The sequence below is a fragment of the Globicephala melas genome, chromosome 1 (assembly GCF_963455315.2).
Source record: "Globicephala melas chromosome 1, mGloMel1.2, whole genome shotgun sequence".
In the NCBI taxonomy this organism is placed as follows: Eukaryota; Metazoa; Chordata; class Mammalia; order Artiodactyla; family Delphinidae; genus Globicephala; species Globicephala melas.
Genome location: NC_083314.1, coordinates 90071406 through 90093852, shown reverse-complemented (window position 1 = coordinate 90093852; position 22447 = coordinate 90071406). Strand labels below are relative to the sequence as shown.

Genomic DNA, 22447 nt, shown 5'->3' with positions numbered 1-22447 from the left:
TATGCTTGAAGTTATACAGTAACTGAAAGTTATTTTTGTTTAGTTGTATAATAACTTAAAAAATATTTCTCCTTTAAACTGTAAATAGTTGGAGTTGGATTCTGTAACACCAGAACACCAAGAGTAAAATTGCTAACTGTGGACTTTGCAGGATAATGATGTGTTGATACAGGAAGGTTCATTGATTCTCACAAATGTACCACTCTGATGCAGGATGCTGATAGTGGGGGAGGCTAGCAGGGAGCAGGAAAAGGGTGTATCGGAACTCTGTACTTTCTGCTCAGTGTTGCTGTGAACCAAAAGCTGCTTTCTAAAAAATAAAGCTTATTTAAAAGGAAAAAAAATTTTAATAGTTGGTCTTGACAAAAAATACTATTTTATTTAACTATAAGACTAGCTAGAATTGTGGAGAATTTTCATGATTTTATTTCCCAAGTATGTTATGGGGGGGGGGAAGAGACAGTGTTGTAAGAAAGCCTAGTAACCAACGATATACCCCACTGCCCCCCAAAAAGATTAACCTGCCTTTCAACAAATAAGAAAGGGTTGCTTTGGTAGATGTTTTAGAATTTACCTTTAAATAGTGCTATAACTTTTGCTGAATTAAGTTCATCAAGCCTACTGGCAGAGCAGTTTCATTATCTGTAAATTGGAAACAAAATTGTGATATATATTGAGAAACTACAGACCTAATTCATTGTTCATTGAACATGCCCATTCACAGATTGTGCAGGTTGTTATCATATTTGTCCCGTAAGTGGTAGACAGTGAGTTTGTAGATCCACCTGTGGTGCTCCTCATCAATTCCTGATCTGACAGAGAAGCAGAGTTTAAAATAGTCCTTAGGTTAATATGTTTATTTTTAGAAGACCATGTTGCATTACTGAAATTTCCCCCAAATAAGTTGCTGGTTAAAGCTTTAACTACAAACGGAGATATGTACCTTGAGTGCTGAAGCACTTTTCTTAATCCCTTCTTTATTGAACATTTTCCTCACAGCTAATAGTTGATACTTTCTTTAGGACAATCTTCTCTTCTGTAAAGCCCTGGGAAAGTAGAATTCAGTATATGAAATTTCACCTTATACACACAGCTTTTCCAAAGAAGTACCTTTTTTTAAAGTCTTGAGAACTCTATAGGTTCAGTGTTATTGTGTTCCCTTTATCTCTTAAGAATTTCCTTTGTATTAAATTTGGGCATATTTTAGTAAAACTTTGACAACTTGAATCTGGTAAGTTGGCAAAGTTTTCTTTACCCCCAGATATTGGCTGTTTTGAGCTGCTTTTGTGCTTTGTTTTGAAGATAATATAAATATACATACTTTATACATTTTTTTTTCCCTGTTAGAACTATACCTGTTTGTTGCAGTTTTTCTTAAATTGCAGAATATGACCATTGGCTTCTAATAATAACAACAATCATTACTCAGAGTTTATAGTGGTCAGAAAAATATCTAAACTCAGGATTAACAGTCCTAGCTTCTGTATTATTAATAGAATGTGTTTGAGACCTCCTGTTCTTTACTGTGGTACCAACTTGGTCTCCACCAATACAGCAAACTGCTAGAGAAAGGTTTTGTAGTTGTTAATAAGGACTTTGAGTGAAGAGGTGGGAGGAAAACAGACTGACATTTTGATGTTACTTTTTCATCCCCCTCCACCCCCCACCCCCCTGCCCTGACCCTAACAGCAAGTTGAAGTAGACTGCCAACAGTGTATGCTCGAAATCCTGGATACAGCAGGAACAGTAAGGATGTTTTCTCTTTTTTTTTGGCGGGGGTAGGGTGGGTGGACAGATTTTCATTTGTGAACAGTATATGGTCACCTGAATGATTTCTGTGAGTAAAAGCATTTGTTCTGATTAAGAACGTTAAGTCTCTAAACGTAGGGCTTCCTAAATTTTCTTATGTGTGTGAAACTATCTGTGATGTACTTAATGCCCACATATCACTATTAAATTGTATGTTGCGCTCACCTACAGAATCTGTGTGTTGAGTTTCTTTTCCCTGTATTGAGGTAAGGATTATGCTCTTAGTGCTTTAAACGAACAAACAAAAGGAAAGTATTTTAAATACGGAATTTTAGTTAAAATAGGTATTTCTCTGGGTTTAAATAAGACTGACTCTTAACACCATGGTCATTCATTTATTTAAAAAACTTTTTTTGCTTTTTATTAGCATTTTAACATCTCAAGGGACTGGTGACAGATACATGTGTTCTGACAAAAATCTTTAGGATTATTTTGAGCCTCATTTTTCACATGCTTAAATGAGTATAGTGACGTTTAGTACATTATAGGGTGCTTATAATGATCAAATGAGATAGTGATTATAAATCACTTGGCACAAAATGTCTTTTATATTTGTGTATTTGTGTATTTGTGTATATGTGTATTTGCTTTTATTTTCATTGTCTTCATTTGTCCTCACCTTTTTAATTGTTTAATTAATTAATGATGGTTTTATTCTGCCACAATTATACTACCACAAAAAATGCACACATTAAATGATTTTCTTTTCTTTTTTTTTTCTCCATATACGTAGACTTTACCTATTAGGCAATTCCTAGCTTTAAAATGGATGGTATTCTTAAATGTTTTAAGTTGTTTTAAAATTCAGCACAAATATTCCCACTATAATTTTATAAATGGTAAGAAAGCTTCAGATCAAAAAAAAACTTAAGCAGACTGGAGCAATTAGAGTACGAATTATACCATATTTTTCTATTCTTTTGTGGGAAAATGGATCTTGATTCCAACAGGAAGCTTTGGATCACTGGAACTCCTTCTTTCTTATATCAGCTGAATTGAGACCTCCCCCTCTTGCCACTTCGTCCAACCCCCAAATTTCCTAGCTTCTGAATCAGCAATAATTCTCCTTTGTTCCCAAAGACCCCAACAGTTAAAAAAAAAAAAAACTTTCTATTTCTTCCTTTCACAGCCTCCACAAGTGTGAGGGCATTGTTTCTTCCTCCTCTTGTCCAAATTAAAATTTTCCCCTTCTGCAGAGATCTTCCGCTTTTGCTCTCAAATATCTTGTATTTATACCATCCTAGCACTCAGCATGCTGTGTTGTAATTTTCTGTTTACTTCTCTGTCCCCAGTGCCTTGCATAACGTTTGGAAAGTAGTTGATGCTCTTTGATCTTGTTCTAGATCACTCCTTACTCCTTAAGGATTTTTGCTTACTTTCTCCAACACTGCTTTAGTCCAAATTCTTGGTGATTTTAGTATCCAAATAGAATCTTTACGGGTAATATAGATGATCCAGTAGCTTGGCCTCTCAGGTCCTTGACCTCCACCCTGCTACAGTCATTCATGCCCGTGGTCTTTACCCTAGACTATATGATTACCAGTAACATAATACCATCTTAAATCTCATTTTCAAGTGTCCTACTCTCTACTAACCATCTCTTGTTTCTCCATCTCACTTCCTTTCATACCTTTCAACCTGACTGTAATCTGCAGTCTGTTAAATCTAACATCTCTGATTATCTATCATATCCTCAACCCCCTCTTTATACAGCTTCAAGTCCATGGTCTGTCATTCATAATCAATCCCTCGGATATATCCTCAACCTTCTTGACTTTTCAGCAACCTTTGACTCAGTAGATCATTATCCTTATCTGTAAAAATTTTATTCATTTGACTTCTAGGAAACAACACTTGCTTGCTTTTCTCCCTGTATGATTCGTTACTCCTAAGTCTCCTTTCCTGATTTGTCTTCATTTCCCCAACCTCTTAATGTTGGAGGGCCTCAGAGTTCAGTACTTGGACTTCTCTTTTCCAAAACCACTACCTTGGACATCATCTTTTGTAGCACCAAAATAATTAAAATCTGTATATAAAAAGGAACTATATGCAGTTTTTCTAAATCACACAGAAACAAATTAAAGTGGTTAAGATTTCCGTTCTAATTCTGTAGCTGTTTCTAGTCATGTACGTAGGGGACAGGGACATTCATGTCAAATTTTCCAGAAACCGTGTATCACGTCTTATGTTTCCTGTCATGATAACATGTAATAAAGAATTCAGGGCTTCCCTGATGGCGCAGTGGTTACGAATCTGCCTGCCAATGCAGGGGATACAGGTTTGAGCCCTGGTCCAGGAAGATCCCACATGCCGCGGAGCAACTAAGCCCGTGCACTACAACTACTGAGCCTGCTTTCTGGAGCCCGCGAGCCACAACTACTGAGCCTGCGTACTGCAACTACTGAAGCCCGTGTGCCTAGAGCCTGTGCTCCGCAACAAGAGAAGCCACCGCAATAAGAAGCCCGTGCACCGCAACGAAGAGCAGCCCCCGCTCGCAACTAAAGAAAACCTGCGTGCAGCAACGAAGACCTAATGCAGCCAAAAAATATTTATATATACATACATACATACATTAAAAAAAAAAATTCAGTAGCTCACTTGTGATTATTCTGATTTAAATTGTTTCAATATACATTTAAGAAGTCATATTTATAATTGCATATTTTTTTTATAGGAGCAATTTACAGCGATGAGAGATTTGTATATGAAGAATGGCCAAGGGTTTGCACTAGTATATTCTATTACAGCTCAGTCCACATTTAATGACTTACAAGACCTGAGGGAACAGATTTTACGGGTTAAGGACACAGAAGATGTAAGTATTTCTCTATATATATAGCATACTGCCATCTCTCTATGGCCAAATAAAAAGTGTCCATTTTCTCTATCAGTAGAGGATTTAGAGGGTATTTACCATGCGCCTAAGAGCCCTGGTGACCAAAAACGTTTTTAAGCTTTCTAAATTTACCTACAGATAATATGCTGAGATGATTAGAAAAGAAGGACACGTATGTAAAGTTCTTCTTTCTCTACTGTACTTATGACCTACATGGTGCTATGTGGGTCATAAGTGGATTGGAGAAAGAAGAATCAAAGAGTACTTGGTAGAAGAAGGGGGACTCCAGTTGGGCTTGGAAAGTTGGTAGTTATGTCAGAAACAGTGTTCAGAGAACATTATTAAGAACCGTAATGCTGTGTTCCTATTTCTAAAATTCTGTTGGTACAGTTTTTACTTAGTTTTTTCCTTTGAATTATGTTAAAGATTTTAATTAACTTACATTTTTATATATTTTTTTGTTTTTGTTTTAGAATTCTTTTTTTAATGTTAATTTTTTATTGTGGTAAAATATACTGTTTTAGAATTCTTGTCTTATTTGATGAATAGCATCATTGTTGTTTTGCCTTTTTGCAAAGATTAAATGTATATTTTACGTTTGTCTCAGTTTTGAGCTACAGAAAGTTCCTTTTTCAAAAGTTGTATAAATTAGGATATAAAATTTCATTTGTACCTTCTTTTCTGTTTTTGTGTGTTCTCTCTCATTATTAATGGGAACATAGGCACCTGCTTAAGACCTCAACTTTGGGTAATACTGTAGGCGGGAGGAATTTGCACCATATGACTCATGACCAACCATAACCTAATGAATAGTTCTCTTTCTTCCCATGACTAATTCATCTAAGAGAGTTCTCTTTTCATAGGCAATTACATGCAAATCACTGAATTCTGGTAATGTTAATCTCTTTATCCCATGTAATAAACTAAAGATTGAGTTGTAGATGAAGACATAGCTACTCAGTGGCTGTATTTTTATTCTTTTCCTTAATATCTCACCTAAGCTAGTCTTCAGATCTAGATGTCAGTTGTAGAAGTAAAACTTATTAACGTGTTGGTCTTGCCGCTACTATTGGCATTTTTTGGTCCTGTGAGATGAGGCACTTAAAACACACCAAGACAATGAGTATTGCAGGAGGTTCCTTTTCCTTCAGATTTTTCTACTTGGAATTCAGCCATTAGCATTAGTCCACCTGAGCATTTTGGGATTATAGTCTTAAAATAATTTAGCAGATCAGTGTTGTAGAATCTTGTCCATATTTTTTCTGTCTCTTCCCCCTCCATTTTCCCCCCAACACACGTACATACACCTTTTTTTAAGCACTTGATGAAGATTATAGTCCTAACTAACACATTTCAGTTGGTGGCTGGTAGTTGCTTACTTATAAAAGGCTGAGTAACAAGTATGTTAGGGCTTATTATATGATTTTTTCCTTCTCGCAGGTTCCAATGATTTTGGTTGGTAATAAATGTGACCTGGAAGATGAGCGAGTAGTTGGCAAAGAACAGGGTCAGAATTTAGCAAGACAGTGGTGTAACTGTGCCTTTTTAGAATCTTCTGCAAAGTCGAAGATCAACGTTAATGAGGTAAACTACAGCTGCTAGGCAGCACAAATAAGTGCCTTTTTAGTTTCCTTTCATTCAAGTTAACAGCCAAAAACATTTTTTAAAAAAGAAAAAGTGGTGTTCTTTTAAGTAGTCTTTATCTATCAATTTATGGAAAGCACTAAGTAATTCCTAGAAACCTTATTCCTTCTCTTATATGAAATCACTTTGTTGGCTGTGATGAGGACACTTATATTTACCTTGTTGGCAAAGAGGTGGTTTAAGTTAAAGAATATGTTTTTTAAAGTCCTGCTAAGCCTCTAAATGATAAGCCAGAAAGTAGTGTGTGAAAATTGTCACATCACCCTTGTATTATAACAATTACCTATACAGATGTGTGTAAAAAGGTTGTAAAGTCAAGTAGAAAAATAAAAAAAAATCAAAGTAGTTACTGTAATGAACTTACGTTGTACAGAAAGATATCATGGAATTTGGTGTTTTGAGTCCTGCTTCCCTTTGGTGCATGACTCAAAGGGAAGAATCTGTGTGAGTGTGGATGGATACAGAACTATGATTCACTCGGTCTTTTAGGCCTGATAACAGCAGGTGCACAAGGCTTTTTTTGTCCGTGACTTAACTACTCCACTATCCTGAGAACATAGCTGGGGACAGGAATGCTTAACAAGTAAGCTTGCCTGCCTGGATGTAAAGGGCCAATAGTTTACTGGATCCCTAAAAGATTAGTGCAATCCCCAACTGCAACCACTACATCCAAGCAAAATCTTAAGAGGTTCCTTTGCTTTTTGTTAATTTTAACATAAGCCTTTTTTTTCTTAAAAAAAAAAGCAGAATAGGCTTCTTTCCTTTCCCAGTAGTACAGAAGTCTTCATTTGCCAGTGTGCTTGCCATTTGTAGCATCACAGGTAATCAGTCAGAGTTCAGCACACTTACAACATAGATGAGAGTTAAGACTGGTTTAGGTTATCAGAGTCCTCTGGTGTGTTTTTGCTTATGATTCCTCTCTGGCCTTTGGTTCTTTTGGTCACTTTTCCTTCACTGATATTATGGTTGTAGACTATTATTTGACTTTTTAAATGACCAAATTACTTTAAATGTGTGGCACGAAGAAAATTTAAGGTTGTGGGACTTCGCTGGTGGCGAGGTGGTTAAGAACCCGCCGGCCAATGCAGGGGACACGGGTTTGAGCCCCAGACCGGGAAGATCCCACATGCCGCGGAGCAGCTGAGCCCACGCGCCCACGCCCTAGAGCCCGTGCTCCACAGCAAAGAGAAGCCACCGCAATGAGAAACCCGCGCACCACAATGAAGACCCAACGCAGCCATAAATAAATAAATAAGTTTTACAAATAATAAGTCAAAGCTTGTCTTTCAGATAAAACCAGTTTTAATAAATACATAAAAATAAGAAATTCATAAATTTTATTTATTCAGCAAATATTCATTGTGTTCCTATGTTCCACTGTGTTAGGCACCAGGGTAACAGTCATTTAGACAGAGACTATTCTTGCCCTCAAGAAGTTTACATCCTAATGGAGAACAAGTCCTGCTGAGATCTTCAACAACAGTTATTTGTAATTCACTGCCAAGTAAATGAAAGGAAGTATGAAATGCTTCTAGTTTCAACTTTCTCTGTTGTGGAATTACAGTTTCATAGATGTTATCCTGAAAAACATGGCTGATCATAAAATGTTGATTTTTGGTTTAGTCTCCCCCACACCACCACCAAAAAAGAAAAGAGAGAGAACGTTAAGGTAAAACACATAAACACATGAGGTAAAACAATGAGCTTGGCTAGGGGAGTAGTAGTGCACGGTCACCATCTGCAGGATGATTGGCCTTAGAGATATAGTTCCTGCTGTCCTGTGATCACCCTCACTGGTACCCGACCACCAAGTTCATAGGACTCGGCCGAGGTTGAGTTGGGCCAGGGTCCAGTGAGCACAGTGGACAGAGGTATTCCTTACCTTTCAAGCATTACCTGTTTGTGGGAACTTACATGCTACTAGATCTCCCTCCTCTGGGTTTCAGTTTCCCATGCAGCAGAGGTGCTTTTTCACAGTAGTCTCGTTGAAATCAACCGTTGACATGAAGGTTTATAAAACAAAAATAGAAAAAAAATACAACAAAATGAAATACATTAGCTACTTAAGGTTCTTTACTCTTTTGGAAAACATACAAACTTTATGCTAGAAATTCTTGAGAGTGTAATAATTTCTTTCTTTTAATATTTCTCTCTTGATAGCCTAATAATCCAACTATGGAGTTTTGGGGGTAGTTAATAGTTCCTTAGACAGCTAATGCCTTGAAAATATGTGTGTGATTTCTGAGTGCCTGAAGATAGAGAGATCATACTTTCACATGATTGAACTCTTGGACTCAAGTTTGAAATCATACAGGGACATCCTGCTTAACTAAATTGCCCTCTAATTCTCTACTATCTATATCAGAGAATATATAATTTTTTTAAAAAAAACTCTTGGGACTTCGCTGGAGGTCCAGTGGGTAAGACTCCATTCTCCCAATGCAGGGGGCCCAGGTTTGATTCCTGGTCGGGGAACTAGATCCCGCATGCACGCCGCAAGTAAGAAGTCTGCATGCCTCAACTTAAAAAAAAAAAAAAAGGTCCCGCATGCTGCAACGAAGATCCCATGTGCCACAGCTAAGACACGGCACAGCCAAAATAAATAAATAAATAAAAATAAATAAATATTTTTTTTAAAAACTCATCATTTTTGTTGTGTTTTGAAAGTAGTACATAGCTGTATCAGAATCACATCAGTCTTAATCAAGAATTAATTGTTCTTTGCTGATGCTGGAATAATAATTGGAATCAAAACATCCCAATTAAGGAGTGATAGAGGGATTGAGAAATTATTCTGTGTTCCCTTTAGATTTTTCTATAGTTCAGAAGGATGAGGAAGAACCTAGACTGAGGGCTTTCAGCATATCTAACCTAATAACTATAGTTCGAACTTGCCCTCATCACTGCTGCTGTGAGGTAGGCACCGTTTGCCAAGGAAATCCTTAAGTGTAATACCACAAAACCAGTTACCATTTTGTTTAGTACCAGAAACCCATGGCTACCATGAAGAAACATGCTGTTTTGATTAATTTACTATTTTAGTTTATCCTTTTGTTATTTTTCACTTATAGATTATGCACTGAGGCTGGGGAACTAATGAGATTTTGTTTATGGCTTATGAACATTAAGTTCTTGAAGGGCTTTGGAGCTGTGAAACAGAAACTACCATTTTGTTCATAAACTCTTAAGTTTTCAACTTTCTTAGAAATAAGATAATAGAATTAAATGGTTGAAAGAAAATGGGAGAGTGGGTAGGATGGACCAGAAAGAAAAGAATATAAATGAATCAATAGCTTTGGGATAAATCTGTTTATCCCAAAGGGGGGTAAATGAAGGGGTCCCCCCTTCAACAATTAATTTAGGCTTGTAATCTTAGGACCATTATTTTTTAAATTGAAGTATAGTTTGCTGTACAATATTATATGTTATAGGTGTACAGTGTAGTGATTCATAATTTTTAAAGGTTTTACTCCATTTATAGTTATTATAAAATATTGGTTATATTCCCCATGTTGCTATTCCCCATATATTCCCCATATATCGTTGTAGCTTATTTTATACCTAATAGTTTGTACCTCTTAACCCCTACCCCTGTATTGCCCCTCCCCCCTTCCTCTCCCCACTGGTAACCACTAGTTTGTTCTTTGTATCTGTGAGTCTGCTTCTTTTTTGTTATATTCACTAGTTTGTTGTATTTTTTAGATTGCACATATAAATGATATCACACAATATTTGTCTTTGTCTGACTTATTTCACTTAGCATAATGCCTTCTAAGTCCATCCATGTTGCTGCAAATGGCAAAATTTCGTTCTTTATAGCAGAGTAGTATTCCATTGTATATATACACCACATCTTCTTTATTCATTCATCTGTTGATGGACACTTCCATATCTTGGCAGTTGCAAATAATGCTGCTATGAACATTGGGGTGCATGTATCTTTTTTAAAAATATTTATTTATTTACTTCTTTACTTACTTACTTTGGCTGCGCCAGGTCTTAGTTGTGGCACTAGGGATCTTTTTTTTTAGTTGCGTCATGCGGACCTCTTAGTTGCAGCATGCGTGTGGGATCTAGTTCCTGACTAGGGATCGAACCCGGGCCCCCTGAATTGGGAGCATGGAGTGTTACCCACTGGACCACCAGGGAAGTCCCATGGGGTGCATGTGTCTTTTCAAATTAGTGTTTTTGGGTTTTTTTGGATATATACCCAGGAGTGGAATTGCTGGGTCATATGGTAGCTCTATTTTTCGTTTTCTTGAGAAACCTCCATACTGTTTTCCACAGTGGCTGCACCAATTTACATTCCCACCAACAGTGTAGGAGGGTTCCCTTTTCTTCACATCTTCATCAACATTTGTTATTTGTGTTCTTTTTGGTAATTGCCATTCTAACAGGTGTGAGGTGATATCTCATTGTGGTTTTGATTTGCATTTCCCTGATGATGAGCGATGTTGAGCATCTTTTTATGTGCCTGTTGGCCATCTGCATTTCTTCTTTGGAAAAATGTACATTTGGCAAAATATTACTAACTGGTGAATATGGGTGAAGGAAATACATAAGTTCTTGGTACCTGCAACTTTTCTGTAAGTTTGAACTTTTTTAAAAATAAAGCAAGTATAAAGATATAAGTGAAGCATTAACTGTTCTCTTAATAATTAGGTTTTTGAAGCATCAAAGATTCCACTTCACTATCTTGTTTTTTTCACTACTAATTCTTTTTACTAATTTGTTATTGAATATCTCTAAGAGCAAGTGTATTTCCCTCATTGTAAGTAGGTAAGTTGTGCTTTACCCTGACTGAAAATCAGCTGAGGCTTCTTAGAAACCTGCTGTTTCTAAGAAGCAGCAAAATACAAAGCAGCAAAATACAGATCCAAGAGCAGAATAATATTTCACAGAATCAAGATTGTTTTGTGGAACAAGGTCTCAAATATTGGTTAAATAAGTACTTTTTCTTGTTTTTATTTAGATATTTTATGACCTGGTCAGACAGATAAATAGAAAAACACCAGTGGAAAAGAAGAAGCCTAAAAAGAAATCATGTCTGCTGCTTTAGACCCACAATAAGCAGCAGCTCTGAGCCAGGTAAGATGCTAAAAGCAGAGCAGATACCTTTCTCATCCTCTTATTTGGGGCTTTCCCCAACATTAACCACTTCCCATTTCACCTCTTAGGGTATTTCCAGGCTTCTGTAATTTGTAAATGTTTTATATAACTTATAGATATGTTCATCTACTGGATAATTTGTCTTTTTCTCCATGAGATTCTAAGCTGTCTGAGGGAGGGCAAGGATCATGTCTGTTTTACTCACCAGTACATCCCCAGTGCCTGGTACAGAATGGGTGTCCAAACAATAGTGGTTCAATGAATAGAAAGCCTTCCAAGGTCACACCGAAATTCAAGCTGAATTGAAGTGGAACAGTGGTTTATCTGAAAATAAATTTTTTTTTTGATGAAATATTTCAAAGTGAGCACACATATATATCAGTAATAGTCATTCCTCCTCAGATGTAATCCCAGCCCTGATTCCTGACACAATGGATTAGTTTTGCCTCTCTGAACTTAACAGAAACAAAAACACTTAATGTGTTATTTTATGTGTGGCTTCTTTCACTCAAAAATGTTTTTGAGAATAATCCTTGTTGCATACAGCAGTAGTTTATTTTTATTGTATGACTATACTAGCAATATATTTATGTATTCTGCTGTTGATGGACATTTGGGTTCTTTCCAGGAACAAGTATGGTGCCTGTGCACTTTCTATTTTTTCTTTTTCTTTTTTTTTTTTTTTTGAGATGATCATACGGTTTTTATTCTTCAATTTGTTAATATGGTGTATCACACTGATTTATTTGCATATATTGAAGAATCCTTGCATCCCTGGGATATATCCCACTTGATCCTGGTGTATGATCCTTTTAATGTGCTGTTGGATTCTGTTTGCTAGTATTTTGTTGAGGATTTTTGCATCTATATTCATCATTGATATTGGTCTGTAATTTTCTCTTTTTGTAGTATCTTTGTCTGGTTTTGGTATCAGGGTGATGGTGGCCTCATAGAATGGGTTTGGGAGTGTGCCTTCCTCTGCAATGTTTTGGGAGAGTTTGAGAAGGATGGTTGTTAGCTCTTCTTTAAATGTTTGATAGAATTCCCCTGTGAAGCCATATGGTCCTGAGCTTTTGTTTGTTGGAATTTTTTTTTTTTCTTTTTTTTTTGCACGGTACGCGGGCCTCTCACTGTTGTAGCCTCTCCCGTTGCAGAGCACAGGCTCCGGACGCGCAGGCTCAGAAGCCATGGCTCACGGGCCTAGCCGCTCCACGGCATGTGGGATCTTCCCGGACCGGGGCACGAACCCGTATCCCCTGCATCGGCAGGCGGACTCCCAACCACTGTGCCACCAGGGAAGCCCTTGTTGGAATATTTTTAATCACAGTTTCAATTTCACTACTTCTGATTGGTCTGTTCATATTTTCTATTGCTTTCTAAGAATTTGTCCATTTCTTCCAGGTTGTCCATTTTATTGGCATAGAGTTGCTTGTAGTAAGTAGTCCCTTAGGATGCTTTGTATTTCTGTGGTGTCTGTTGTAACTTCTTTTTCATTTCTAAGTTTATTGACTTGAGTCCTCTCCCTCTTTTTCTTGATGAGTCTGGCTAATGGCTTATCAATTTTGTTTATCTTCTCAGAGAACCAGCTTTTAGTTTTATTGATCTTTGCTATTTTTTTCTTTGTTTCTATTTCATTTATTTCTGCTCTGAATCTTTATGATTTCTTTCCTTCTGCTAACTTTGGGTTCTGTTTGTTCTTCTTTCTCTAGTTCCTTTAGATGTAAGGTTAGATAGGTGTAAGGTAAGATTGTTTATTTGAGACTCCTCTTGTTTCTTGAGGTAGGCTTAGAACTGCTTTTGCTGCATCCCATAGGTTTTGGATCGTCGTATTTTCATTATCATTTGTTTCTAGGTATATTTTGATTTCCTCTTTGATTTCTTCAGTGATCTCTTGGTTATTTAGTAACGTATTGTTTAGCCTCCGTGTGTTTGTATTTTTTACGTTTTTTTTCCCTGTAATTGATTTCTAATCTCATAGTGTTGTGGTCAGAAAAGATGCTTGATATGATTTCAATTTTCTTAAATTTACTGAGGCTTGATTTTGTGAGCCAAGCTGTGATCTATCCTGGAGAATGTTCCATGCACACTTGAGAAGAAAGTGTAATCTGCTGTTTTTGGATGGAATGTCCTATAAATATCAATTAAATCTATCTGGTCTGTTGTGTCATTTAAAGCTTCTGTTTCCTTATTAATTTTCTGTTTGAATGATCTGTCCATTGGTGTAAGTGAGGTGTTAAAAGTCCCCCACTATTATTGTGTTACTGTCAATTTCCTCTTTTAGAGCTGTTAGCAGTTGCCCTATGTATTGAGGTGCTCTATGTTGGGTGCATATATATTTATAATTGTTATAGATTCTTCTTGGATTGATCCCTTGATCATTATGTAGTGTCCTTCCTTGTCTCTTGTAACATTCTTTATTTTAAAGTCTATTGTATCTGATAATGAGTGTTGCTACTCCAGCTTTCTTTTGATTTCCATTTGCATGGAATATCTTTTTCCATCCCCTCACTTTCAGTCCCTAGGTCTGAAGTGGGTCTCTTGTAGACAGCATATATATGGGTCTTGTTTTTGTATCCATTCAGCAAGCTTGTGTCTTTTGCCTGGAGCATTTAATCCATTCACGTTTATGGTAATTATCAATATGTATGTTCCTATGACCATTTTCTTAATTGTTTTGGGTTTGTTTTTGTAGGTCCTTTTCTTCTCTTGTGTTTCCCACTTACAGAAGTTCCTTTAGCATTTGTTGTAGAGCTGGTTTGGTGGTGCTGAATTCTCTTAGCTTTTGCTTGTCTGTAAAGCTTTTGATTTCTCTATCGAATTTGAATGAGATCCTTGCCGGGTAGAGTAATCTTGGTTGTAGGTTCTTCCCTTTCATCACTTTACGTATATCATGCCACTCCCTTCTGGCTTGTAGAGTTTCTGCTGAGAAATCAGCTGTGAACTTTATGGGAGTTCCCTTGTATGTTATTTGTCATTTTTCCCCTGCTGCTTTCAATAATTTTTCTTTGTCTTTAATTTTTGCCAATTTGATTACTGTGTGTCTCGTCATGTTTCTCCTTGGGTTTATCCTGTATGGGAGTCGCTGTGCTTTCTGGACTTGGTTGGCTATTTCCTTTCCCATGTTAGGGAAGTTTTTGACTATAATCTCTTCAAATATTTTCTCTGGTCCTTTCTCTCTCTCTTCTCCTTCTGGGACCCCTCCCTATAAAGCGAATGTTGTTGCGTTTAATGTTGTCCCAGAGGCCTCTTAGGCTGTCTTCATTTCTTTTCATTCTTTTTTCTTTATTCTGTTCCACAGCAGTGAATTCCACCATTCTATCTTCCAGGCACTTACCGTTCTTCTGCCTCAGTTATTGATTCCTTCTAGTGTAGTTTTCGTTTCAGTTATTGTATTGTTCGTCTGTTTGTTCTTTAATTCTTCTAGGTCTTTGTTAAACATTTCTTGCATCTTCTCGATCTTTGCCTCCGTTCTTTTTCTGAGGTCCTGGATCATCTTCACTATCATTATTCTGAATTCTTTTTCTGGAAGGTTGCCTATCTCCACTTCATTTAGTTGTTTTTCTGGGGTTTTGTCTTGTTCCTTCATCTGGTACATAGCCCTCTGCCTATTCATCTTGTCTGTCTTTCTGTGAATGTGGGTTTTGTTCCACAGGCTTCAGGATTGTAGTTCTTCTTGCTTCTGCTGTCTGCCCTGTGGTAGATGAAGCTGTCCTGTGCACTTTCTTGTACAAGTCTTTATGTACATGTGCATGCATTTCTGTTTGGTGTGTGTGTGTGTATGTGTGTGTGTGTGTGTGTATGAATGAAATGGCCAGACTATACACTATATATGTGGTAGCTTTGGTGGATACTGCTAAGAAATTTTTCCAAGTAGTTGTACCAGTTTACACACCTACTAGCAGTTTACGAGTTCCACATCCTCCCCAAATTTGGTATTGTCAGTCTTTGTAACTTGAGCCATTCTGCTGGATGTGTGTTGGTATGTCAGTGTAGTTTTAGAAGTCATTTCCTCTCAGGTGTGGGTTGACGTCTTTCAAATGTTTCTTCTATAGGTCTGTAGGTAGTAGTCAACTTTAAGTACCACTTAAGTTTTCATTAAGTGAACCCATTGGAGAGAAATTAGTGGCCGCATTGAAGCTGCCTATCGCTGCCTATCACGTAAGCAACCAGGCCATGTGGGACCATTTGTTTTCCCTTAATTATATATTTAAATCCCCTGAACAGTTTTTACTTATGTTCATCAACTCTGTAAACATTACCATAAAAGAATACTTTCATGGAGTGGATTTATGATGTAATTTGATGCTAATTATGGGACTGTTACTAAACTGGGTCCGCTTAGAGGAGAGTTGGTTGTGCTAAAACTCTTGTAGGTCTCTTGGGTCTGTTTAGTAGATTACATCTTCTGGAGCATCAAATTAACTAATATGTGCTTCCTTAGAGATATGAATGAAACTCTCTTAGGGGAAACAACTGAGTAATTGTACCCCTTTTTGAAATGAAGTAGAGGGAAAATAGACAGAAAGGAGTAAAGGTCACAGATTGCCTCTGGATAGTGAGATTTTGGAAAAACAGCTTCTGGCCAAATGCTTGCTTAGGCTTTTAGTGAAATCTTGAGTCAGTAACTATAAATCATCAGCTCCTTGAAGGTGATTATTGTTAAAGTTGATAGTATTTGTGTTTCTTTAGGTAAGGGTACAAAGGTAGAAAAAAATGAGAACTCCAGTTCCTGTTCTGAAATGTATTTAACTCTTCTACAGTTAGTTGTCTGGCTTTTTTTTTTTTTTTGGGCTGCTTTGGTTCTTCGTTGCTGTGCATGGGCTTTCTCTAGTTGCGGCGAGCGGGGGCTACTCTTCGTTGTGGTGTGCAGGCCTCTCATTGTGGTGGCTTCTCTTGTTGTGGAGCGTGGGCTTCAGTAGTTGTGGCACATGGGCTCAGTAGTTGTGGCTTGCAGGCTCTAGAGTGCGGGGCTCAGTAGTTGTGGCGCACAGGCTTCGTTGCTCCATGGCATGTAGGATCTTCCCGGACCAGGGCTTGAACCCGTGTCCCCTGCATTGGCAGGCGGATTCTGAACCAGTGCACTACCAGGGAAGCCCCTGACTGGCTCATTTTTATCATTATCTTAGCTGACTCTCGTTTAATGTCCAGTTCTCAGAAAATGTCCTTTTAGCTTATGTCTAAAGGAAGAGGTGCCGTCTCCTGGCCTATTGGGCAGATTCATTCACGTACACCCTACAGTGTACTACTATGAGTGTTACCTTAGAGGAAAGAAATCTTGACCTAAATCTAGAAATAAGACTTTCATCCTGGTTGCATAAATTCTTAGGCTCTGATAGGTAATTCAGCTTACAATATATTTAATGTTACCTGAGATCTCTGTGCATATTTGATAATACCAAATAATAGGTTACTTAGTAATCAGAATACTTTGCAGAGCATTTTGCTGTGATTATAGACTTGAAGTGCTATGTTGATCCCATTTAAGAAGTACTGAGATATGGAATAAATTTAAATAGCCACTATAAATGGTTTTAGTAAGGGTATGTGAACCTTAAGGGCAGCTTACCTAGCCCTAGCCGTTAGGCAAAATCATACTGAAGCGTGTTAGTCTCTTTCTAATATGTCCTACTTTTTTAAACTGAGGAAAGAAATTCATCTTCAGGAAATTATTCCTTTAACCTAATTCTTTTCTGCTGAGCAGTAAACCTAACTTTGAGTCTTCTGCCCTTGAAAATGGGCATCAGCTCTTTCTGTATCGTTTCTTCTTGTCCTAGCCTGAATTGGAATAGGTAACCCTAATATAAATAATCATAAAATGGTTGAATAAAGAATTTCCATTGGGAAGTTGATGCAGGCATGAGTTGTTTCCTTAGTGGAAAAGGAACCTTTAAAAATAAGATGATACTGGGGTAGAAATGAAATAATCACTGTTTTCCTCTTTACAGACAGGACTGCCAGATATATTGTGAAACACTAAGTACAATAAAACTATTTTTTAAACATTTTTAAAGGGAGTTTAAAATAGCCTTGTTACTATATATGTTTAATATAATTTAGTTATCTAATAATGATCAGCCAAAATCATTATTTCTCTCTGTATTATTATGTAGCTACTTATTTACTATCATCTTCTGACATCAAGGTTAACCATATATATCAGTATATATATATCTGTATCTATTCAATGTTCTAGATTACAGGAATGAAGAACTGTTGCCTAATTGGAAAGTGCCAGCATTCCAGACTTCAAAAAATAAATCTGAAGAGGCTTCTCCTGTTTTATATATTATGTGAAGAGTTTAGATCTTATATTGGTTTGCACAAGTTCCCTGGAGAAAAGAATTGCTCTGTGTATATCTCTTGGAAAATAAGACAATAGTATTTCTCCTTTGCAATAGCAGTTATAACAGATGTGAAAATAAATATACTTGACTCTAATATGATTATACAAAAGAGCATGGATGCATTTCAAATGTTAGATATTGCTACTATAATCAAATGATTTCATATTGACCTTTTTATCATGTTTCCTCCCTGTCAAGCACTAAAAAGTTGAACCATTATACTTTATATCTGTAATGATATAGATTATGAAAATTTCCCCTCAGACTCATTGCAGCAGATAACTTTTTTGAGTCATTGACTTCATTTTATATTTAAAAAATTATGAAATATCATTCTGTCATTATATTCTAATTAAAATTGTTTGTGCATAATGCTTTGGAAAAATGGGTCTTTTATAGAGAAAAAAACTGGGATAACTGATTTCTATGGCTTTCAAAGCTAAAATATATAATATACTAAACCACCTCTAATATTGCTTCTTGTGTTTTACTGTCAGATTAAATTACAGCTTTTATGGATGATTAAATTTTAGTACATTTTCATTTGGTTTGTGTGTTTTTGTTATTGTTTATAGATTTAAGGCCTTTATTTTATAATGATCACATTGTTTTAAATGCAGCAGTAGCTCCTTCCTGGCTGGTACCTGCAGAACACTTGGCTTTAAACCCCTAAGTAAATGGTGATTTCTCTACAAACAGACCTCGCACTTTCTGTTCTATATATATTTATTCCTATTATACAGTAAAATACATCAGACTACATACAATAGTTTTGTATATTCTCTCTTGATCTTAAAGATTGTATCTTATTGAATAAAATATCCCACTGTGTATTATTTTTATATGTAAAAAGATAAGTTTACTACTGTATCAGGGTTTAACTTTTACTACTTCAAGTCTTCCACAGGTTGTAATTTCAAGGGAATCATTTTGCCATTGTTAATTTGTTGAGTATAAGTCCACCAATGAAATGTTATGTAAATATTTTCAAGTTTGCTTTATAATAGATCGAAGAATCTAAGAGAAGTGGGTAAAAGTGAAAAAGCATATAAAGGATGTGTCAGTTGCTTTTTCTTCAACTGTATATGAAGTAGTATAGTGGTAGTCATATGGAAAAGATTGCTAAGTTAAATTTTTAGCTGGCTATATAGTGGTGCTTTTCCTTTCCTTCCCAGTTTTTTTTTCTGTTTTTTACAAAAAGTGGGGCTTAAGTAGGACATGGACCTAGGGTGATATGACTTATGTACACCATAGAGGTAGAGCAGAACAGCTTGTTAGCCACTTAAGTGCTAGAGAAGGAAAGAAACAAGCTTAGGAAACCCTGTGCCTTGTCCCTGAATGTTGAGGAGGAAACCAGTCCTAGAAAGTCTAAATCATTGCTCAGGGATCTAGATGCTGTCTCGTTGCAACTAGGTGTGAAGTAGTGTTCATGCCTTGTTGAGACTTCCTAGGAGTGTGGTCAGCCCCATCAGTTACTAAATTGAAATTTAAAGATCAGATTTCAAATGTAATCTCTGACCAACCTGAGAAAATGTTAAAATATTGTAAAAAGAAAATTTGGAAATTGTATTATTTTAAGTTTCTAATAAACTTAGTTACCTAATACTTACCTTCTACTGATTCAGTTATACATATGTCTGGGACTGAGGGGCCAAAAATCTCATAAATGCAATAAATTAAAAAAAAAAATAAGTGAAGCATTAGGGCCAGTCTGTCCAGGTCAGTGTAGCATATTTTAAGGTCCTCTAAAGTCATTCTGCTTTGAAACTCACCTCTCAAACATTCCTTTGGACTTAAAATCATAGATAACCATCTCATAAGCGAGCAAACATTTCTAAATATTACCTGTTACATAGATTGTGTCGTTATTTGCCAGATTAAGTAGGAATTATTTTAAATAAGAAGAACTCCCAAGTTACAGTCTGCTTGACTAGGAGCATAACTCGATGTCCTCTGTTTTAGGACATGGTAGGAAAAGACGACGGGTACTGGATTTCTTTGTTACATCTTACACAGTCTACTTGGGATAAAGGTAGAACTGTGAAGAAAAATGCCCTTGTGGCACACAGTAGTGTGCAGAGCAGGACCAGCTGAATTCAGAGACATGCATTGTTATCTCAAAGAAGTCTGCCATTGCTGAGCAAGATGGAAAGGTATCCTGTCAGAAAGTGAGATAGGTGTGCTTTTATATTGTCCCTATGTGAAGTCCTGAGTCTTGGTTCCAGAGGGGAGGGTGCCTGAAAATACGATATATTTTTATAGCAGAAAAATCAAAAAGTCCTCAAGGATATTATATGAATCTCATATGGTGAATATTGAAGAACTGACACCGTACCAGTATTTATGGCTATTTAAAGTATATTAACTTTGGTTATATGAGTAATATCTACTTTAAAGGAGGCTTGATGTCACAGTCGGTAGTTTGCTTTTTTCCACTAGAATACGAACAACTTTAATGGCTTCATAGTGTCCCCAAACAATCTTAGTTTTGGAAACTAAGTTAATACATAATCTATAATTTTACCCTCCACCAGGGGGAGCTTCAGTATCAGTTAACACTTCTACCATTGAATTAAAAGTAGATATTCAAGCCATCTATTCTATAAATACTGTGTGCCTCACAAAGAGGTGTGAAGGCCCTCCCTCAAGAGTTTGCAGTTTAATTGGGCAGAGAAGATATAAGAAATTCGTCAGAGATATGAATAGCATTGTAATTCATTGAACTGTGGCCACAGGGCAAATTCTCTTAGGAATGTTTAGAGAGAGATGGATATTGGTGTGTTTTTCTCTTCCCTACAACTTTGAACGAACCTGTATTTGGCAGCTTGGTTTGCCATCATAGCCGGCTGCCTTTTACTCCTTGGTGAAACCGTGTGCATCTTTGGAGTTAGAATGTACTTGGAAAAAGTCAATGCTTGGGAAGATACTGATCTTTATTACCAACTTTATGAACATAGGTTACTTGGTCTGAGGCTGCTTGTCTCCACATATGAACATTCTGCATTTTCTGGACCTGCCCAATTTCAAATAGTTTGCCTCATTATCCTCATAGGTACACATATATTTGTCAGTTCACGTATCCGATTTTTGTTTTCAGGACTGAGGGACAGAAAGATACAAAGATTACCTCAGTATTTTCCTTTGTAAGCAATCATAGTAGAATGTTAGAGGGCGTAAAATACACTCATAAATATGTGTGTAGTGAAACCAAAGTGTGAAGAAATTGTCAGGTATTCGGAGGAGGAAAATAACTTGTAAAATAACCTTTTGTTTTGTTTGGGTCTTGTACTTATTTAAGGTGCTACTTAAATGTGTGTTAAAATAGCCCCTCTTGACTCAGCTCCAAACTTAAAAGGGCAGAGTGGTTTGGGTGCTTGTCCAGGATCTGGAAGGAGCCCATCTTGCCGGGGAGGAAATGAATGTGAGCTTTGAGGCAGTCTAACCACCCAGCTTTTAGCATTTCTATTCCCCAAAAATGTAAAAACATGCAAGTTATTCTTGAAAATGTAGCATAGACATTGCATTGAACATGGATTTTTCTTACTATAACCTCATCTTGGGTTTGTTGAATGTGTTGAGTGTGTAGTGCACTTATTTAATGCCATATCTTGCCTAAATACTCTTGTTGAGAACAGCTGGAGACTTTGAACTGGGTGCCTAGTTCTGTTTTCTGGGAGGCAACATGGATTCTGTTTTGCAGACATCAACAAGAGCTTTAAAAGTGAATTGGGGATGCAAGTTCTTTGGCTTGTTAAGAAGCTTCCTGTGGTTCTGGGCCCAAGGTGTGACATACATTTCCTGCTAATCGCTTCTCTTAAGAAGCATGGGCTTGGCTGTTCGTTTGGAGGAAAAACCTTAATAAACCTTCCCATTTTAAGCAGTGATGTGACTCTTATTTTGAGCTGTTGTTTTCAGTGCATTTTTTTAAACTTAACCAAATGCAAGTTCTTGTGCCTACTTTTAACCATGTAAAAGTTCTTGTAGGGCTTACAAAGCAGAACAAGGCATGATCCTTCTAGGCCTACCAGCAAATAGTTATTGTGCCTCTGCTGTATGCCAGGTGCTGGTCTGCGTGTTGGGGCTACATCGGGGAATAATACAAACCAAAATCCCTTCATCCCTTCCCTCGTGGAGTTTCTGGCAAGTGGCAAAAGCTGTGTGTGTGTGTGTGTGTGTGTGTACTATGCAGAAGAGTTAAGCAGTGTAAAGGGGCAAGAGTGCTGGGCAGAAGGAATGTGGTGGTAGTGGGTCACAGGTTTAGGTTTCACTGAAGTTGCTCTTGCATAAATATTGGAAATATGTAGCCCATACACCTGCCTGGGGGAAAGCACAGCCTTCCATGCAGTGGGAAGGGTCTGCAGATGCCATAAGGTGGACATATGCCTGGTGTGTTGAAGGATCAGCAAGGAGGCCAGTGTGGCTGGAGCAGAGGGATCAAGGAGGAGAGTAATAGGAGGTAACAGAGAGGTAGTGGGATGGGGGAAGACACTTCCTTCCGCATTTACTGAGTGGAGTCCACGAAAGAGCTTTTGGCAGAGGATAAAACATGGTCTGACTCGGCCTACCATAAGGAATACTATTTAGGAATAGCCTATAGAGGGCCCAGGATGGAAGCAGAGAGGCCAGTTAGGGTACTGAATAATCAGGTAGGAAAGTGGAGCCAACAGGAAATGCTGACACATGGAGAGAGAGAGAGAGAGTGAGT

The 22447-nt window shown here is 37.2% G+C and overlaps 1 protein-coding gene across 5 annotated transcripts in view; it reads left to right on the top strand.

Annotated features, from left to right (window-relative positions):
* The window catches only part of RAP1A (RAP1A, member of RAS oncogene family), a 74038-nt gene extending 55753 nt beyond the window's left edge, over window positions 1–18285 (top strand). For all 5 annotated transcript variants that reach the window (XM_060301347.2, XM_030869023.3, XM_030869025.3 and 2 more), the window contains 5 exons: window positions 1690–1746; window positions 4484–4624; window positions 6086–6229; window positions 11262–11377; window positions 17592–18285. In XM_060301347.2, coding sequence (XP_060157330.1) covers window positions 1690–1746; window positions 4484–4624; window positions 6086–6229; window positions 11262–11348 — 429 coding nt within the window. In that variant the 3' untranslated portion in view covers window positions 11349–11377; window positions 17592–18285. The remainder of the gene's footprint in view (window positions 1–1689; window positions 1747–4483; window positions 4625–6085; window positions 6230–11261; window positions 11378–17591) is intronic.
* Window positions 18286–22447: the final 4162 nt, after the last annotated feature.